The sequence below is a fragment of the Mesoplodon bidens genome, assembly GCF_964165515.1.
Source record: "Mesoplodon bidens genome assembly, chromosome: 6".
Lineage (NCBI taxonomy): Eukaryota > Metazoa > Chordata > Mammalia > Artiodactyla > Ziphiidae > Mesoplodon > Mesoplodon bidens.
The window spans coordinates 71,026,298-71,046,661 of record NC_138162.1 but is presented as its reverse complement, the minus strand read 5'-3'; the positions used below and the strand labels follow the sequence as shown (position 1 = coordinate 71,046,661).

General features: G+C 39.6%; 1 protein-coding gene across 4 annotated transcripts in view; it reads left to right on the top strand.

Moving 5' to 3' along the window:
• KDM4C (lysine demethylase 4C) overlaps window positions 1-20,364 on the top strand; it is a 398,973-nt gene that overhangs the window by 329,588 nt on the left and 49,021 nt on the right. For 3 of the 4 annotated variants that reach the window (XM_081237191.1, XM_081237190.1, XM_081237193.1), the window contains exon 19: window positions 14,097-14,267. In XM_081237191.1, the coding sequence (XP_081093317.1) occupies window positions 14,097-14,267 (171 nt within the window). The remainder of the gene's footprint in view (window positions 1-14,096; window positions 14,268-20,364) is intronic. The other variant, XM_081237192.1, reaches the window with a different exon arrangement.

Below are 20,364 nucleotides of genomic sequence, written 5' to 3'. Positions count from 1 at the left end.
TTATACTTCTATAGGTGTTAAATTGAATAAGACCTTAAATCTGCTGGGAAATTGCTTACCACCATTTCCCACTGTATTATATGTTTGTACTTAAAAACTCACAAGAAATAAAGTACACGTGAACAAACAGACATGTCGAAAATTAAATACTTGTGACATTTTTATGAGCCTGCATGTGCATTTGTGCTGTAAGAGCAATTGTTTCTTCATGAAGCCCCAGGGATTTAGGTTTTTCTGGGTAAGATATTTTTACCTAGCTCTCGTAATTTTATAAAGAAAGCTTTCATTATTACAGGGCAAATTTAGATGAGTGATTTTTGCTGCATAAGTTTGGTAAAAGAATAATAGTTTGTATTAATTTATTTACTCTAATACCTCTAGGATTTTTTAATAAAATGGATACCTTGAAAAAATACAATAATATCTCAGTTTATTAATTCATAGAAATTATGGAGAATAATAAAGTTGAGAAGGCCAAAAGGGTTATTGGATATACATGGAAATGTGCTTTTTGGCCTGTTCATTGGGTAAGTTGCTTAGCTTTCTCCTTCAACTCTCCAGCCTTGCTGAATGAATGATGGATATACCTGTGAGCCTCTACATATACTATCGTATTTGGATTTGCACCCTTTATTAACATCATTATTACAGATGGAGAATCCACTCAGGGATTTTCCTAAGATGACATCTCTACCCATGACTCATCTCATCAGATGGTGGGTGATTCTCCTTCAGGGTATGAATGCACATCGGCCTTCACAGGTCCAATAAGAGAAGACACATCTTGCAAAGCATAGAAATATTCCTTCCTCTACCACACACAACTCTCTGAGCCCTCACTTTAGAGGTCATGTTTGAACTAAACTCCTCTCTGTTCTCTGTCAAAAAGTCACTGGGGAGAAATGATATTTGAGGATGCAGTACATATTCCAATCTCAGTGCTTAAGTTAGATTCCTGTTTCAGTTTAGGTCACCCCAAAATTACCCACTTTAGCCTCTATAACTTCACCCTTCACAGAGGTGCCTTCATTGAGTTTCATTTCATTACTATGTCTATTTATTGACAGTATGTACAAGCACCAGACGTAAATAACATTGTTGTGATTTTTATAAAGACTGTTGTTACAAGGTTGAGTGCTGTGCCTTTAAATGTTCCTGGTGATAAAATCTTTTTAACAATTTAGTATCAAGAAAAATTTGTCTGTTAGAGCATGAGGGAAAAATAGCAATTTTCTTTCTAAATTCCACCTAGAATTTAACAGTTCTGTCAGTTTTGAGCATAAGCAAAGGTGGCATTAGCAGTTCCTGTGACTCTGTCCACAATAGAAATCACATTACCATTGTAAGAGAGATCTCAAAATATTACTATGCCCATTGTAACTTTTTTTTATACAGCAGGTTCTTATTAGTTATCTATTATTTTTATTTTTTTATACAGCAGGTTCTTATTAGTCATCCATTTTATACACATCAGTGTATACATGTCAATCCCAATCTCCCAATTCATCACACCACCAACCCCACCCCCTGCCTCTTTCCCCCCTTGGTGTCCATACGTTTGTTCTCTACATCTGTGTCTCAATTTCTGCCCTGCATACTGGTTCATCTGTACCATTTTTCTAGGTTCCACATATATGCGTTAATATACGATATTTGTTTTTCTCTTTCTGACTTACTTCACTCTGTAGGACAGTCTCTAGATCCATCCATGTCTCAACAAATGACCCAATTTCATTCCTTTTTATGGCTGAGTAATATTCCATTGTATATATGTACCACAACTTCTTTATCCATTCGTCTGTCGATGGGCAGTTAGGTTGCTTCCATGACCTGGCTATTGTAAATAGTGCTGCAATAAACATTGGGGTGCATGTGTCTTTCTGAATTATGGTTTTCTCTGGGTATATTCCCAGTAGTGGGATTGCTGGGTCATATGGTAATTCTATTTTTAGTTTTTTAAGGAACCTCCATACTGTTCTCCATAGTGGCTGTATCAATTTACATTCCCAACACCAACAGTGCAAGAGGGTTCCCTTTTCTCCACACCCTCTCCAGCATTTGTTGTTTGTAGATTTTCTGATGATGCCCATTCTAACTGGTGTGAGGTGATACCTCATTGTAGTTTTGATTTGCATTTCTCTAATAATTAGTGATGTTGAGCAGCTTTTCATGTGCTTCTTGGCCATCTGTATATCTTCTTTGGAGAAATGTCTGTTTAGGTCTTCTGCCTATTTTTGGATTGGGTTGTTTGTTTTTTTAATATTGAGATGTATGAGCTGTTTATATATTTTGGATATTAATCGTTTGTCTGTTGATTCGTTTGCAAATATTTTCTCCCATTCTGAGGGTTGTCTTTTCGTCTTGTTTATGGTTTCCTTTATGGTGCAAAAGCTTTTAAGTTTCATTAGGTCCCATTTGTTTATTTTTGTTTTTATTTCCGTTGCTGTAGGAGGTGGATCAAAAAAGATCTTGCTGTGATTTATGTCAAAGAGTGTTCTTCCTATGTTTTCCTCTAAGAGTTTTATAGTGTCCAGTCTTACATTTAGATCCCTAATCCATTTTGAGTTTATGTTTGTGTATGGTGTAGGGAGTGTTCTAATTTCATTCTTTTACATGTAGCTGTCCAGTTTTCCCAGCACCACTTATTGAAGAGACTGTCTTTTCTCCATTGTATATCCTTGCCTCCTTTGTCATAGATTAGTTGACTATAGGTGCATGGGTTTATCTCTGGGCTTTTATCTTGTTCCATTGATCTATATTTCTGTGTTTGTGGCAGTACCATACTGTCTTGATTACTGTAGTTTTGTAGTATAGTCTGAAGTCAGGGAGTCTGATTCCTCCAGCTCCGTTTTTTTCCCTCAAGACTGCTTTGGCTATTCGTGGTCTTTTGTGTCTCCATACAAATTTTAAGACTTTTTGTTCTAGTTCCATAAAAAATGCCATTGGTAATTTGATAGGGATTGTATTGAATCTTTAGATTGCTTTGGGTAGTATAGTCATTTTCACAATATTGATTCTTCCAATCCAAAAACATGGTACATCTCTCCGTCTGTTTGTATCATCTTTAATTTCTTTCATCAGTGTCTTATAGTTTTCTGCATACAGGTCTTTTGTCTCCCTAGGTAGGTTTATTCCTAGGTATTTTATTCTTTTTGTTGCAATGGTAAATGGGAGTGTTTCCTTAATTTCTCTTTCAGATTTTTCATCATTAGTATATAGGAATGCAAGAGATTTCTGTGCATTAATTTTGTATCCTGCTACTTTACCAAATTCATTGATTAGCTCTAGTAGTTTTCTGGTGGCATCTTTAGGATTCTCTATGTATAGTATCACGTCATCTGCAAACAATGACAGTTTTACTTCTTCTTTTCCAATTGTATTCCTTTTATTTCTTTTTTTTCCCTGATTGCCATGGCTAGAACTTCCAAAACTATGTGGAATAATAGTGGTGAGAGTGGACATCCTTGTCTTATTCCAGATCTTAGAGGAAATGCTTTCAGTTTTTCACCATTGAGAATGATGTGTGCTGTGGGTTTGTTGTATATGGCCTTTATTATGTTGAGGTGGGTTCCTTCTATGCCTACTTTCTGGAGAGTTTTTATTATAAATGGGTGTTGAATTTTGTGAAAAGCTTTTTCTGCATCTATTGAGATGATCATATGGTTTTTATTCTTCAATTTGTTAATACGGTGTATCACATTGATTGGTTTGTGTATATTGAAGAATCCTTGCATCCCTGGGGTAAATCCCACTTTATCATGGTGTATGATCCTTTTCATGTGTTGTTGGATTCTGTTTGCTAGTATTTTGTTGAGGATTTTTGCGTCTATATTCATCAGTGATATTGTTCTGTAATTTTCTTTTTTTGTAGTATCTTTGTCTGGTTTTGGTATCAGGGTGATGGTGGCCTCATAGAATGTGTTTGGCAGTGTTCCTTCTCCACAATTTTTGGAAGAGTTTGAGAAGGATAGGTGTTAGCTCTTCTCTAAATGTTCGATAGAATTCACCTGTGTGCCATCGGGTCCTGGACTTTTGTTTGTTGGAAGATTTTTAATCCCAGTTTCAATTTCATTACTTGTGATTGGTCTGTTCATATTTTCTATTTCTTCCTGGTTCAGTCTTGGAAGGCTATACCTTTCTAAGAATTTGTCCATTTCTTCCAGGTTGTCCGTTTTATTGGCATAGAGTTGCTTGTAGTAGTCTCTTTGGATGCTTTGTGTTTCTGTAGTGTCTGTTGTAACTTCTCCTCTTTCATTTCTAATTTTATTGATTTGAGTCCTCTCCCTCTTTTTCTTAATGAGTCTGGCTAATGGTTTATCAATTTTGTTTATCTTCTCAAAGAACCAGCTTTTAGTTTTATTGATCGTTGCTATTGTTTTCTTTGTTTCTATTTCATTTATTTTTGCTCTGATCTTTATGATTTCTTTCCTTCTACTAACTTTGGGTTTTGTTTGTTCTTTCTCTGGTTCCTTTAGGTGTAAGGTTAGATTGTTTATTTGAGATTTTTCTTGTTTCTTGAGGTAGGCTTATATAACTATAAACTTCCCTCTGAGAACTGCTTTTGCTGCATCCCATAGGTTTTGGATCATCGAGTTTTCATTGTCTTTTGTCTCCAGGTATTTTTTGATTTCCTCTTTGATTTCTTCAGTGATTCCTTGGTTATTTAGTAACATATAGTTTAGCCTCCATGTGTTTGTGTTTTTTATGCTTTTTTCCCTGTAATTCATTTCTAATCTCATAGCGTTGTGGTCAGAAAAGATGCTTGATATGATTTCAGTTTTCTTAAATTACTGAGGCTTGATTTGTGACCCAAGATGTGATCTATCCTGGAGAATGTTTCATGTGCACTTGAGAGGAAAGTGTAATCTGCTGCTTTTGGATGGAATATCCTATAAATATCAATTAAATCTATCTGGTCTATTGTGTCATTTAAAGCTTCTCTTTCCTTATTTTCACTTTGGATGATCTGTCCATTGGTATAAGTGAGGTGTTAAAGTCCCCCACTATTATTTTGTTACTGTCAATTTCCTCTTTTATAGCTGTTAGCAGTTGCCTTATGTATTGAGGTGCTCCTATGTTGGGTGTATATATGTTTATAATTGTTACATCTTCTTCTTTGATTGATCCCTTGACCATTATGTAGATCATTATGTCTCTTGTAACATTCTTTAAAGTCTATTTTATCTGATATGAGTATTGCTACTGCAGCTTTCTTTGGATTTCCATTTGCATAGAATATCTTTTTCCATCCCCTCACTTTCAGTCTGTATATATCCCTAGGTCTGAAGTGGGTCTCTTGTAGACAGCATATATATGGGTCTTATTTTTGTATCCATTCAGCAAGCCTGTGTCTTTTGGCTGGAGCATTTAATCCATTCACGTTTATGGTAATTATCGATATGTATGTTCCTGTGACCATTTTGTTAATTGTTTTGGGTTTGTTTTTGTAGGTCCTTTTCTTCTCTTGTGTTTCCCACTTAGAGTATTTCCTTTAGCATTTGTTGTAGAGCTGGTTTGGTAGTGCTGAATTCTCTTAGCTTTTGTTTGTCTGTAAAGCTTTTGATTTCTCCATCAAATCTGAATGAGATCCTTTCCAGGTAGAGTAATCTTGGTTGTAGGTTCTTCCATCACCTTAAATATATCATGCCACGCCCTTCTGGCTTGTAGAGTTTCTGCTGAGAAATCAGCTGTTAACCTTATGGGAGTTCCCTTGTATGTTATTTGTCGTTGTTCCCTTGCTGCTTTCAATAATTTTTCTTTGCCTTTAATTTTTGCCAATTTGATTACTATGTGTCTCAGCATGTTTCTCCTTGGGTTTATCCTGTATGAGACTCTCTGCGCTTCCTGGACTTCGGTGGCTATTTCCTTTACCATGTTAGGGAAGTTTTCGACTATAATCTCTTCAAATATTTTCTCGGGTCCTTTCTCTCTCTCTTCTCCTTCTGCGACCCCTATAGTGTGAATGTTATTGTGTTTAATGTTGTCCCAGGGGTCTCTTAGGCGGTCTTCATTTCTTTTCATTCTTTTTTCTTTATTCTGTTCCGCAGCAGTGAATTCCACCATTCTGTCTTCCTGGTCACTTATCCGTTCTTCTGCCTCAGTTATTCTGCTATTGATTCCTTCTAGTGTAGTTTTCATTTCAGTTACTGTGTTGTTTATCTCTGTTTGTTTGTTCTTTAATTCTTTTAGGTCTCTGCTAAACATTTCTTGCATCTTCTCGATCTTTGCCTCCATTCTTTTTCCAAGGTCCTGGATCATCTTCACTATCATTATTCTGAATTCTTTTTCTGGAAGGTTGCCTGTCTCCACTTCATTTAGTTGTTTTTCTGGGGTTTTATCTTGTTCCTTCATCTGATACATAACCCTGTACCTTTTCATCTTGTCTGTCTTTCTGTGAATGTGGTTTTTATTCCACAGGCTGCAGGATTCCCATTGTAACTTTGAAATTAGGATATTAATAGTTCTTTGACCTGCCACTAGGTATTAATATTTAATACATTATTAAAGAAGTATAGATATTATGCCACAAATTTGTTTTTTCAATATTATTTCAATATAATTTTTTTTGGTGGGGGAGGATAATCTTGTTTTATTTTATGGATTTAAAAACATTATTCTGGGCTTCCCTGGTAGCGCAGTGGTTGAGAGTCCACCTGCTGATGCAGGGGACATGGGTTCGTGCCCGGGTCTGGGAAGATCCCACATGCCGCAGAGCGGCTGGGCCCATGAGCCATGGCCACTGAGCCTGCGCGTCCGGAGCCTGTGCTCCACAACAGGAGAGGCCACAGCAGTGAGAGGCTCGTGTACCACAAAAAAACAAAAAAACAAAAAAACACATTATTCTGAGTAGGGATCCACAGGCTCACAAGTTAACCGAGGGGGTCTATGGCAGCAAACATTCTGTTCTCAATGGCCTTATGGGCACATGTACATCTGGGCTTCCTGGCTCCTTTAGGCTTGGTTCAGGTGGTCAGAAGGCTGTGGTGATAATAATTAAAGAAATACAGTTGACTCTTGAACACCATGGCTTTGAACTGCACAGGTCCACTTATGTGTGGATTTAAAAAAAAATATATAGTACCTGTATTTTCATTTTTTAGATCTTTAAATTAACTAAGTGTGGAGGAAATTTGTGTTTGATTAGAGTTCGCAGTATGTGGCATCAAAAGAGTCCTGATTCCATTCAAACTGTTTCAGCTTCCTGCCCTTGGTTGAGTCATGTACTAGTTCTTTTGTTTTTGAGTCAGAGAAAGTGCTATGCAGATATTTTCACTGTGAAGGGGATCAAGGTGCCCCTTACCCCTGTGTTCAAGGGTCAACTGTGTATAATGGAAAGTACACAGAAGTACATAAAGAATCAAATAGACAAAATTCCATTACTTAGCATTGTATTTAGCTAACAGTTTAGTATATTATTTTCTTAGTACATTTAACCTTGAACAACATGGATTTAAACTGTGTGGGTCCACTTATATGTGGATTCTTTCCCATAAATACATACTGAATTCTATACAGTCCTTGATTGATTGATTTAATCCATGCATATGGAGTGCCGACTGTAAAGTTACATGTGGGTTTTTAACTGTGCAAGGCCGTGGGGTGGTTGATGCTCCTAACTCCTGCATTTTTCAAGGGTCACTGTATTCTTTTTTCTAAGTTGTGTATGTGACAAACCATCCCAAAACTTAGTGGCTTAAAACAATGACAACTCTTTAGCTGCTAATTCTGTAAGTCAGAAGTTAAGGCTGGGCTCAGTTGGGTGTTTCTTCTGTTTCAGGCTGGTTGCCTCATCTGTCTGTGGTGAGATGCAGAACAGCTTGCCTTCTTCTGGCTGGGTTCTCTCATGTGTAGGGCCTCAGCTTTGGTCAATATGGTCTCTAATCTGCCAGTAGGATAACTTGAATTTGTTCACATGACAGAATCTGGGGTCCCTAGGGAGACAGCAGAAGTGTGCAAGAGGCTTTGCATTTGCACACCGTTACTTCTGCTGTATTCTTTTGGTCAAAGCAGGCTAAGCCACAAGCCTAGCTCAGATTTGAGGGTTGGGGAAATAGACTCCAGCTCTAGAGGGGAGGAGCTTCAAACTCACATTTCAAAGGATGTGGAAAGAGGAAGGTGTGAAGGTATGTGAGCATTTTTGCAATTTACTGCAGTGTGTATGAGTGTCATGTGTGTACACATAGGAAAACTGAGAGCATATGCAATTATACATTCTGCACTTTTCATCTTCAGATAGGCTCCAAATCCAAGTTGCTAATTCAACTCTGTAATTATACTGGGGAGATTAAATGAAGTGCCTCAAAAGGTATGTAGAACAGAGGAGGTTCTAACTCAATAAGTCAGTTAGAAAAGAAAGAAGTGTAACTTCTCTGAGAACTGCTTGAATTCCAGTAGTTTCACTTCCTGGTTAGTTTTATTTCTCCTCTGATTTCTTTCCACGTGTGTTCTCCTTGTTGATGATACCAAGGCACTTGTGGTGGGAGAGCATCTGCTTCTGGGCCCCACTTCAGCCTCTCACCAGCTCTGAGATCTTGGAAAAGTCACTTGACCTTGTACACTTCAGTGACTTCATCTGTTTAATGAAAATAACAACTGCTTCACAGAGTTATTGGGAGAGTTTAATTAACTCATGTGTATGGACATGTGTTGGTAACATATCTGTGTTATGTGTACCAGTGACTCTTTGATGCTTTTGCGAAATGTCTGTAACATTTTCTTAGTTAACATTTTTTTTTCACATCCCCAGAATTTTGAACTGGTTCTAGCTTTTCTTTTAGTTGTGTTTTTTCTTAAACCACTGTTCGTTGATTTCTGCTTAGTGCATGTTAAAGAAAATGTGACTTTCACCAGCCTTAGCCTGTGCGCTAATCTTAAAAAACCATAGCCACTTCTATTATCTGATGGAGCCCCTTGCATAATGTCCGTCTTCTCTGATCAGAAATGACATTCTTAACATCAATAGGTTCTTAGGCTTTTCTGAAAGGAAATATTATTGAGGATGTATAATCAGTTATGGGATATGCTTTTCGATAAATTTTTCCTGCAAAAATAAATCAGAAATCATATTAAGGTAACATTATGCAAAAAATCTGTTTTCTTTAGTACTCCCCATGAAATGGTTATGCTTGAAGCTTATGAAAATTTTTATTTAGATGAAGGCTGTATATTTAATTTGTGTGCTGGCCATCTTTCCAACCAGCTAGTTTGCATAAATTTCATGTCCTAGTAGGAAGAAAATGGTTGTGGTCTAGAATCAACCTTTTCTCTGTCAAGTCTTTGTCACTTTTCTTTTCCCTTGACTGGCTGCTTCTACTTTCCAGACCTTGTGAATCTCACATAAACCTTCTTTATTTCCTCCCCTTACCTACATACATGTCTACCCACCCTAAGAAAGAGGAACTTCTTCCTAAAACTCCCCTTTGTTTCTTTTTGCCCTTTTCTGGACAGTGAATAATTAGAATCAATCTTCTCCCATTTAAAAAATGTGTCTCTACCCCTCATCACAGTTCACTTATTTAGTTTTTTCCTGTTCATTCATTTATTCATTCATTGTTTATCTGACAGCAACAGTGTTGTATGCAGTGTACTGGGTGCCACAAATAAAAAGACAAAGAGGTCCTGGCACTGACCTGTGGATTTTGCCCTGTTATAGGAGGGATAGTCAGTGAAAGTGACATTTGACCAGAGCCTTAAGAGAGTTGTAAACAAAGGCTTTGAGAGCCTTGGGGGTGGAGGGAGGAGACCACATTATTTATGCCTTCCTTCCTAAGAACCATAGCTATGTGCCCCTGTTTGACAAGAATTAGAGTCAGAAGGGGATGAGATAAAGAGCAGGACAATGATTATTTAGAGCTGGATTGAGCCTTGTCATGTGAAACCAGGGTGCTGCACAGTTGTATATGCTAGTTACTGGGGTACGGTAGGGAAGAGTGGTGTATTAACCTGGGGCTAGGTTCTCACATATGTTCTTCAGTTCTTAAAATGAAGCCAGTTAACAGTTGCTGAGAACCAACTGCCTATTAGTCTATGCATTTTATATACTTCCTCTTATAGGAAACCTTTAATGTAAGTCTTACTGTCCCTTCTACAGATGAGCAAACTGAGGCTGCTAAAGGTTATATAACATCCCCAAGATCACACAGCTAGGAGGAAGCTGAGCTTATAATTCAAATCCAAAGCATTGTTTCCTTAGCGGGTGCATTCCAATTTTAATAAAATATACACAATGAAACTATTATCATAGTAAAATACAGTACATGCAGTTCTGACTATGAGTGCTTTTAAGGTGGTTTGACAAAGAGGGACAACATATGCAAAAATATGCTGCCAACGTGAAGCTTTTTTTGGCCCTAATCCAGGTCACTAAGGACCACTGTGTTCAGCCAAACAAGTTGCGACCTACGCCTCCTAGGGTCAGTTGTAACTGATACAATCTTTTTTTTTTTATTTTTGGCTGCATTGGATCTTCGTTGTTGAGTGCAGGCTTTCTCTAGTTGTGGTGAGCGGGGGCTACTCTTCATTGCGGTGTGCAGGCTTCTCATTGCGGTGGCTTGTCTTGTTGTGGAGCACGGGCTCTAGGCGCATGGGTTTCAGTAGTTGTGGCATGTGGGCTCAATAGTTGTGGCTGGCGAGCTCTAGAGCACAGGCTCAGTAGTTGTGGTGCACAGGCTTAGTTGCTCCGCGGCATGTGGGATCTTCCCGGACCAGGGCTCAAACCTGTGTCCCCTGCATTGGCAGGCGGATTCCTAACCACTGCGCCACCAGGGAAGCCCTGATACAATCTTAAGCTGTAGTCATGGGCCCAATTTTGGAGTTACAGAACTCTGCAGACTGTGCCCTCACTCGAATTTATTACATCTAAGTTGTTCTCTTACTTTGAAAGGTTAGATATATTTAAAGGGGTTGGGCAGAGGAATGAAGTGGGAAACTAGGGAATTATTTTGGCATATGTCAGGTACTGTGGCCTAGCTGTTAAAGATTTCTACTTCAAGCAAAGTACATCTAAATCACTACAGGCTTCTTGCTCTTGTCCTTTGTCAAAAAGTTTACACAGCTAACTACACCTAAAGGCACAGAAAAATTTCCCAACCAACCTAGCAATCAGTAGGGAATGATTTCAAGAAGGAAAATATCCTTTTGTTTTGTTAGGCATGTGAGAAACTAGATAGCAGAGCTCACTCTACAAGGAGGGGACTCTTAGGAACACGTTTGGAAGACAGTTGGCCCTCTGCCCAAGTCATGAGCATCTTTGTCTGTAGGCCCTCCTCTCCCACATGGAGATGCCCTTTCTCCCCTAAAAGCCACACAGACCTGGATCATTTTTCTTCTATGCTTAGTCCTCTCAGTGGCTTCCTTAGGTTCACAGGGTAATATATAGACTCCTTAGGATGGCATAAGAGCTGATCTATTCCCCTCTACCCCATAGCCTGACCTCTGGGCCCCAGGCCATTTCTAAAGTCTTCTCCTTCCTCCCTGCTTCCCCTCCCACACAACAGCAGATCTCTTGCAGTTCCCAGAACAGAATGGGCTGTTTCCTGCTTCTGGGCTTTTGCTCATGCCCATTACTTGGTGCTTCATTGCTCTCCTCCCCTAATTCTGCCTGTGCGTATGAAGACATGCTGTAGATGGCATGCTAGAATATCACCAGTCTTGCATCATGCCACCTGTAAGATAACTTCATGGCACATATCTTTGTGGGCCTGTTCCAGGGAACAGGAATGAAGTCTTAGTGGTTTTTGTTTGAGTCCCCAGCACCAGGGGAGGTGCTTGGTGTCCACTGGCTGGCAACACATGAATGTTGAAGGAATTAGTGAATCATTAACTCTCTGGGCATTTCTTCTTTGGTTTCCAGAAGGAAAAGATTAAGCGTAGCACTTTATATGTTTCCGGCAAGGTGTTTTAGCCTTTCTTGAAATTCAGGGAAAAAATAAGTAAAACCTCTAATTAAACCAAGATTCTGAATTGATGACACTTTATTTCCCAGTAATGTTATAAATACTGCTGTCAGAAAACACTGGGGTTTAATGAATCTTGACTTTCTGTAGGTTAGGGGTGACATGTCAGACTAATGTTGGTATCTTGGGGATCATGAGACTGTGCCTTCTAGGGCCCATTTAGCAAAGGTCCTGGACCTTCCCAAGTGCTTGATTCAGGGCCCCCCTAGTGGGTCAGAGCTTGTGGCATCAAAAGAATAAGGGTGATGAATGATACTTGGAGCTGGGGAGTAAAAGGGACTGAATGTTTGAGAGCAGACTTCCTTGTAAGATGTTGGCTACCCTCTCTGCCTGGCAGGAATGGAGTTTGTATGAGTTCCTGACAGGGGAGCAACAGCCTTATTCTGAAAAATAAAACAAAGCAAGCAAGCAAACAAAACAGAAAGCCCCAAGTACAGCAAGCTAACATTTCTGGACTACTTACTCTGAGCCCAGCACTCTGCCAAGCATTTCCTGAAGCGTTTATCCTGAAGCCTTCTGCTTCCATAGCATGGCACATGTACTCTGAGACCTAGTCCATGGTTTTTCATGGTTATACATATGTGCATGTATACCTGTAGTGTGATAGTGTGTGTGTGTATGTATACATATATACACACACACATATATCTACATGCATGTATTTCTTTGCTCTGTCTTCTGAAAGGGTCGAGAAACAAAGGTGCTTTTGTAGTAATAAGCACACCTAAGCACCTGGATCTTATTCTCTAATATCACTGCCCTTTAAAATGAACCACACTCCTCAGGGAGATGTTAATTCCAGGGCTGAGGCAAGATGATCTTGACACATCTTGTTAGGCCAGAAAGTAAGGAACTGATAAGAAATAAAAAGACATCTTAAGGGGCACAGGAATACAGATTGAAGAGGCTTCTATTGGCCAAATCTGGGATAATCTGAGCACCAAAATTATTAATTATAGTATGAATTCTAAACAGGTGGGGAGGAGGAATAATTCCATACTGATGATGGATGGATGGATGGATGGATGGATGGATGGGGGGAAGGTAGGAGATTTTTGCTTAATAACTGCCAGGTGCCAGCTAGTAAATGTGGAGGGAGTGCTGGAGCAGGAAAAATCAGCATATCATCATCATCATAGTAAAATTGGATCAAGCCAGACTCATCAGTGGTTGCTAAATCTAAGCAGAAATGTGGAGGAGCAGGATATTTACATGGTGTTAAAGTCCCTCCCACAGATTGCTTATTAGTTGGAAGGGAAAAATAGTCATTGCAAAATGAAGAAATTGGACTACTCTTTGACCAGGATCAAAATTAAAATCACCATTGAAAGGTGGACTAACATGTGCCTCCAGATGTGATATCATGAGAAGAATACAACATTGTCTCTGTGGTAGTGGTATTCTGGCCAGGAATGTATAACCTGAATCTAGTCATGAGGAAACATCAGACATGCTCTACTGAAAAAGCAGGGGGAGGGAGAGCTGTATCCTTCAAAAGTATCACGATCATAAAAGACAAAGAAAGGCTGTGGAAATGTTCCAGATTAAAGGAGGTCAAAGAGACTTGGCAACTAAATGCAGTATGTGACTCAAGACTGCATCCTGTACATAAAGGATGGGGGCCATAAAGATCGTTATTGGCTCACTTGACAAAATTGGAATATGCATGGTCGATTAAAGTATGGCATCCATGTTAAATTTACTAAAGTTAGTAACTGTACTGTGGTTATGTAAAGGAAAATCCCTGTTTTTAGAAAATACACACTGATGTATTTAGGTGTTAAAGCCCATGATTATATGTAGCTTATTCTCAAATGGTTTGTGGAGTGCACACACACACACAATTTTATTTATATATATACTTAAATATACACATATGTAAAATAGAGAATAGGCAAAAAAAGGGAAATGGTAAAATGTTAACAATAGATGAACCTGAGTAAAGGGTCAAAGAGTATATGTATGTTTTTGTATTATTCATATTCTTGCAACTTCTGTTTGAAATTACTTCCCAATAAAAGGTTTAACAATTAAAAGTGTATATCATGACCACACCAATGATGTTTTCTAAATAAATATTTCTTTTATTTTCTGTTCTTTCTCCTGTTTCTTTTCTCTCCTCTTTCTCTGCCCCTTCCTAAGAAGTCCAAGGCTGGCGAGAATGACATCGCTGTGGGGCAGACGGTCATCACGAAGCATCGCAACACCCGGTACTACAGCTGCAGGGTGATCGCTGTGACGACGCAGACCTTCTATGAGGTCGTGTTTGATGATGGCTCATTCAGCACAGACACGTTCCCTGAGGATATCGTGGTGAGTAAGGTCCTGGGTGCCTGCTCCCCAGTTTACTTTTTGTATAACTAAACCAGCTGAACCTTTTGGGAATCTTTACTTCGTCTCTTGAAGTAACTCATTTCATTTAATATTTGATTCAGGTGTTCTGTTTTCCCACCACAAAGAGTATTGTTTTCTAGGAGGTTCCTTAGCCATCATTATTCTAAATAGTAGATGAACTTAGAATCATCTTCCCAAATTCTTTTAACTAAGTGAAAAATGTGTGTGGTCAGAAACATAAAATGTGAATTCACCTGTTCTTTTCTGTTACAAAGTGTTTGTATATTGGAATTCCTTTATTCTTTTTCTTTCTGCTTAGCTGGAGAATATGGCTTTTATTAATCTGACCTGACAGTGACATCTGTGATCAGACAGAAATATCTATGGATGTTTCATATGGGAGTAACAAAAATCACACAAGAAAAAGGCTCTGACTTTTCCTGAGTTTCTTAACTGGTCTGGAGTGGGAAACATGCATGCCAGTCTGTCTGTTTGTATGTCTCAGGGACTTGCCTTTGAGCAGGATGTTTCACAAGAAAAGCACTTTCAGCAGAAGGTTTTTTGAAGCTGAGATCAAATCAGATAACTGAGACCAGGGTTAGTCTTCTGGTCATCTTGTTATCCCTTCTTCATTTAAGGGAAATATCCATCTGGGGAGCTAGGCCTCACTAATGTAACTTCTGCCTTGTCCTGGGTCTGTTGATGATATGCCCCTGTTTATATTTGGAATGATGTTATTCTTTAAAATCAATAATTATGCATTATGTGCAACTGATAATTAAATGTAACCTTATGAGGTTGCTTACAAATATTTCTAGAATTTTGGTCTCCTGGGGCCGAAGAAACATTGATTTGGTTAGCTTTGTTAGGCTTACTTCTCTATGCCTTTAAGAAGGACAAATATGTAAACAAAAGTTAACTTATTTGAAAGATTTTAAAGCAGATGAGTTTAAACAAATTAAAAATCCCAGGACTTGATCATACACCAAAAGGGTGAATTATGTTTCTTTGCAGAATTCCACCTGGAGCTTTGCTTTACTGCACTGCCATTGCTCTTCATAAGCAGTAGCCCTTAGGTACCATGCTCCCCTTGTTAGACTAGGCCACCCCTTCAAGCACGCAGTATCTGGTGTGTGCCAAGCATCACACTGGGTGCGGGCAGAGATAATGAGAAAGAAGGTGTGATTCCTGCTCAGTCTGGGGGGAGGCAGGCTGGTAAATAGGTGCTTTCTAGACAGTGCGATAAATGCTATAAATGAGCCAGAAGCAGCTGCCCACCAGTTGGGGTCAGGAGACTTGAGTCAGAGAGTCCACAAGGTCAATAGGGCTGACACTGCCGGACATGTACCACGTGCCAGGACTGCTTCAGGAGCTTGACACGCATGAATCATTTCACCCTCACAACCTTACATGCTTACAAGCCAAATTTTCTACATCTGGCTACTGAAGAAACTGAGGCACAAAGCAGTAAATAACCTTCTCAAGGTGATCCACAGCTAGTTAAGTGTCAGAAAGAGTATTCAGTCCCAGAGTTGGGCTCCAGAGCCTCTGTTCTTAACCCCTGGGAAGAAAGGACATTTAGAGTGGGAGATGAAGAGGTATATGAGGGCAAGAAAGGCAAAGAAACACACAGGCTCTCGTCAGCCCTGCCCAGCCTACACACTTATTTCAGAATCAATCAGCCTTCTTTTGTGCATGCTGTCAATATTGAGCCAACCAAAGAGAGAAAACTTTGCTGGGGAGCATATTGGGGATGGGACAACAGACTTCTGAGCACTGATCCCCAAACCTGAGCAAATAGTTAGGTCTTTATCCATGAGAGTATTTAATGAATCCTAAATTCCCTTTCACTTCACAAGCCTCCACACACCCAGTTGGTCTTAAGCTTTCTTGGATTGTCTTCAACTTGTACGTTGGAAAAGAGTGGCTGTGATCCTAGGAGTTTTTTGAATCCACGAGCCTTCCCTTTGATAACTTCGGTTCCCATTCTCTGTGAACCCAAACAAATTTGGTTTAAAGTATTTGTGGGTGTCGTGAGAACAAGGCTCTAAAATTTATAAGATTGTTCAGAAGCACCTTGGCATTTAAATCAACAAGAATGGAAAAGCAAAAATTCTTTACAGCTTGTTTAACTATTACTTAGCATATGTGATAAGGATTTGCAGTTTAGCAGTGGGGCGTTTGTGTGTACGTGTGTGTGGCCACAGCTCTAGCCTGGGAGGGAGGCTGTGCTCATGGTGGCGTGAGTTAATGTAGAGTGGAGAGGGGCGTCTGTATGAATTTGCGTGAATGATAATATTTTTCAGGGAAAAGAATTATAATTGTCTTTGAGCAGGTCTTCTCTCTTTCGTGCAGCCTTTCCTCCCTCGATATTCCCCACCGCCCTTTCCTGTCTGGTACATTTTTGGCCTCTTACACCAACCAAGTAGGAATATTTGTCATGTTGTATTTTCAAATTTCACATACTTTCTAATAATGTCACTGTTTGTTGGCTGCTGTGGCCTCTTCCTCTTTGTTCTCTTGGGGCTGAATGTGACATCCCCAGCTTTCCTTCTTTGGTGGCTCCATAGGGAAGGTCTTATTTTTCCTTATAATATTGTATTAGGGTTCTCCAGAGAAATAGAATCAGTAAGAGTAGTGTGTGTGCATGTGTGTGTGTGTGTTTAATATATTACACGTACATATGTATAATATGTATGATTTATTATAAGGAGTTGGCTCAGGTGATTTTGGAAGCTGAGAAGTCCCAAGATCGTAGTCAGCAGACTGAAGATAGGAGAGCAGATGGTGTAATTCTAGTTCAAGGGCCAGCAGGCTCAAGACCCAGGAAGAGCTTCAAGTCCAGAGTCAGGAAAAAACTGAGTCCTAACTCAAAACCAGTCAGGCAAGAAGAATTCCCCTTTATTTGGGAAAGGGTCAGCCTTTTTGTTCTCTTCAGGCCTTCACTTGGTTGCATGGGCCCTAGGAGGATCGTCTGCTTTGTCTATCAATTCACATACTAAAGGCATCCAATAACACCCTCACAGACTCACCTCGAATAATGTTTGACCAAATACCTAATATCTGGGCACCTGTGGCCCTGTCAAGTTGACGCATAAAATTAACCATCACATATGTATTGTCCTGGGGCATTTTAGGAGACTGCTTACCTTGTAGTGCCAGAAGCTCTGACTCATAGGCAGAATGTAATTTCCCTTTCTGTAAAGCAGCCACGCTGTTTTGGTCAGTTTGCAGCACTCTGTAGATCCACTCCATTAGCTATGTGCTCTGTCCTGCTCATCATCCAGGTTCCCAAAAGGCGAAGTCATGGATTTTATAAAGCAAGCTTTTAAGTTTAAAGAATTGTCAGGGATGGCTTGGGGTCTGTGTTTCCCACCAAAATTAATGAAAGCTACATGATTAAATGCCCTCATAGTATGTCAACTAGACTTCAGTTGGATATATGGGGAATTTGATGTTATATTTCAAAACATAATGTATGTGTATAATTAAGTATGTTATAAATATATTCACATATAAATCATATATATGTATATTAAAAAAATGCTTTGCTGAAACCCTTTGGAGAGATAGGGTTTTGGGAAGCATGAGCCACCCATTCTCCTTGCATGGCCCTGCAATAAACCTATCTCTGCTCCCCCCCCAAAAAAAATCATACTCATTCTCATATGTGATATAATGCAACTACATTTATATCACTGTTTTTCAGCCCATGTGGGTTAATTCTTAGGATTGTCCCACTTCCACTTTTGATATCCATCAACATCAGAACTGTCTTCTGGGAGATGGAAACCCTGCTTGGTTCCCTAATGGGGAGTTTCATCAGGACATAAGAAAAATGTGACCATGTCTGCCTCTGTCTCAGCATCTTGCAGATTGTGGCAGAATAATTATTTGTTTGGAAACATTAAATGTATTCCATATTCCTCAGAGAAATCTTGTTTTCATTAGATAATATACCTGTGCCATCTGAAACTGGGGGTAAAAAATGATTTTTTCTTCTGTTTGTCTGAAAACTCTCTAATCCACACAATGTGCTTAATCAGGCGTGAGTGCTTCTGGGAAGGCCCTTTCATCAAGTGCAACATGACGTCAGTGTGGCTGGCTAGTGGAGAACTAGCTTCTCTAAGCTGTGGGTACTTGCTAACTAGAACTGCCGTAAGGGTACAACACAATTTCAGTTTTTTAACTATGAAAATAAAATCTAGAACATCGAGTTTAATTATCCCAAAGTATTTATTTACATATAACATAAATATAGTCTTTTATGAAGCCTGATGCTTTAGTAAAGAAATACATTCCCTTATTTATAGAATCACTGATTATGATCACTTTATGCTCCCAACAGAAGAGAAACCTTTAATGCAGGCTGGCCTATCCATATTTGAAAATAAATTTGCTGGGCATTAAAATGCCTTTGTTAGGGTTATGTGACTAGAGGGAGTGTTTGGAGTTGTAGAGAGAAACATTCTTTGGACTACCAGAAAATTTCTTTCCAGACCTAGGTACTTCATTTCTGTGATAGCCAGAAAAATGTCCCAAATCTTTTCTCTCAACAGTACACCTGCAGGATATGTGTATCGGCCCAGTTAAACACAGCATGCAATCTATAGCTGTCAAGGGAAGTAACAAAAGATGTATTGCTACACGCCTCCATCTGTCAGTCTATGAAACTGCGACACACTTCCTGACGAATTTTTTTTTAGTCTCCTACTGTTGTTTTTTTTTTTTTTTTTTTTTTTGTGGTATGCGGGCCTCCCACTGTTGTGGCCTCTCCCGTTGCGGAGCACAGGCTCCGGACACGCAGGCTCAGCGGCCATGGCTCACGGGCCCAGCCGCTCCGCGGCATGTGGGATCATCCCAGACCAGAGCTCAAACCCGTGTCCCCTGCACCGGCAGGCGGACTCTCAACCACTGCGCCACCAGGGAAGCCCTCTCCTACTGTTTTGATGGGAATGAAAGTTGCCCACAGGAGAGAATTCAACGGGCATGGCGATTCCAGGGCCCCCTATTACCCTTTGCTAAAACCTGGGATCCTCTGGCATGCCTATGATGACCCTAGAATGATGGCTGCTTCCCTTCCTCTGCACTTGGGGCTCGTTTCGAGGGAGGAAGATGGTGCAGTGTGATCCGGATAGTTTTAGGACAAGCACTTAACATTCACCACTGGGCTTGAGAAGAGAAACAGGACCATTTAGAAATTCGACAGCAAGAGTCCATCACTGAAATTTCCATGAAGACTTGCTACATTTTTCAGCGTCCATTGAAATGTGAAAAAAGCACGAGAACTGTACACTTCAGGATTCTAGGGATGGACTGTCATGGCCTTTAGTTTTTGTGGGCTGTACAGTGCAAACTGAAATTCTTAAAGCTAATTTTTTCCTCAGTTATAGGCAGGTTGCTCAAACCTGTTTGAAGCCTGTTTTTTCCCCACTAAAAAGGGAATAATTTATACCTTCTGAGGTTATTGAAAGGACTAAATGAGCTAATTTACCATGTAACTAACATGGTAGGCACAAAATCAAAATTTTTAGGTAATTAACTTAGGTCTGTAGAACTTTTTTTCCCCTTTCTCCTCCCCCATCTAGTTTATGCTGCCCTTTTCTGGTCTTGATGAAATTTGGTTAGAAGATGTGTCCTTAGAACTTTATTCCTACTTGTTAGGTTAAATGGATATCTGTACAGGTGAGATTTCACTGACTCAGATGATTGTTTCCACTTGCTGTAAAGCAGTCCTGGCATCTTTAGACTTTGTAATAACCCAGTTCTCTGCATTTGTGCATGTATTATTCTGCATGTTTATAAAGTGTTATTTCATTGGCTTTTCATGACAAACCCAGCTCCAGAATAAGTTCGTGCTCATTTCATAGATATGATCATTGCCGAGTCACAAAAACCCTATGATTTGTGCGAGTTCCCCAAATTAGGGGTGACAGAGTCAGGTGCAGAATGTAGGTTGGCCCCCTGCATTCCATTGCTTGTTGCCTCTGTGCTTTGGGGCACCTTTCCAGGAAGTCTGTTCTCTGTGACTTTAGTGTCGCTGTGGTAGAAGACATTGTACCTAACTGCTCAGGGC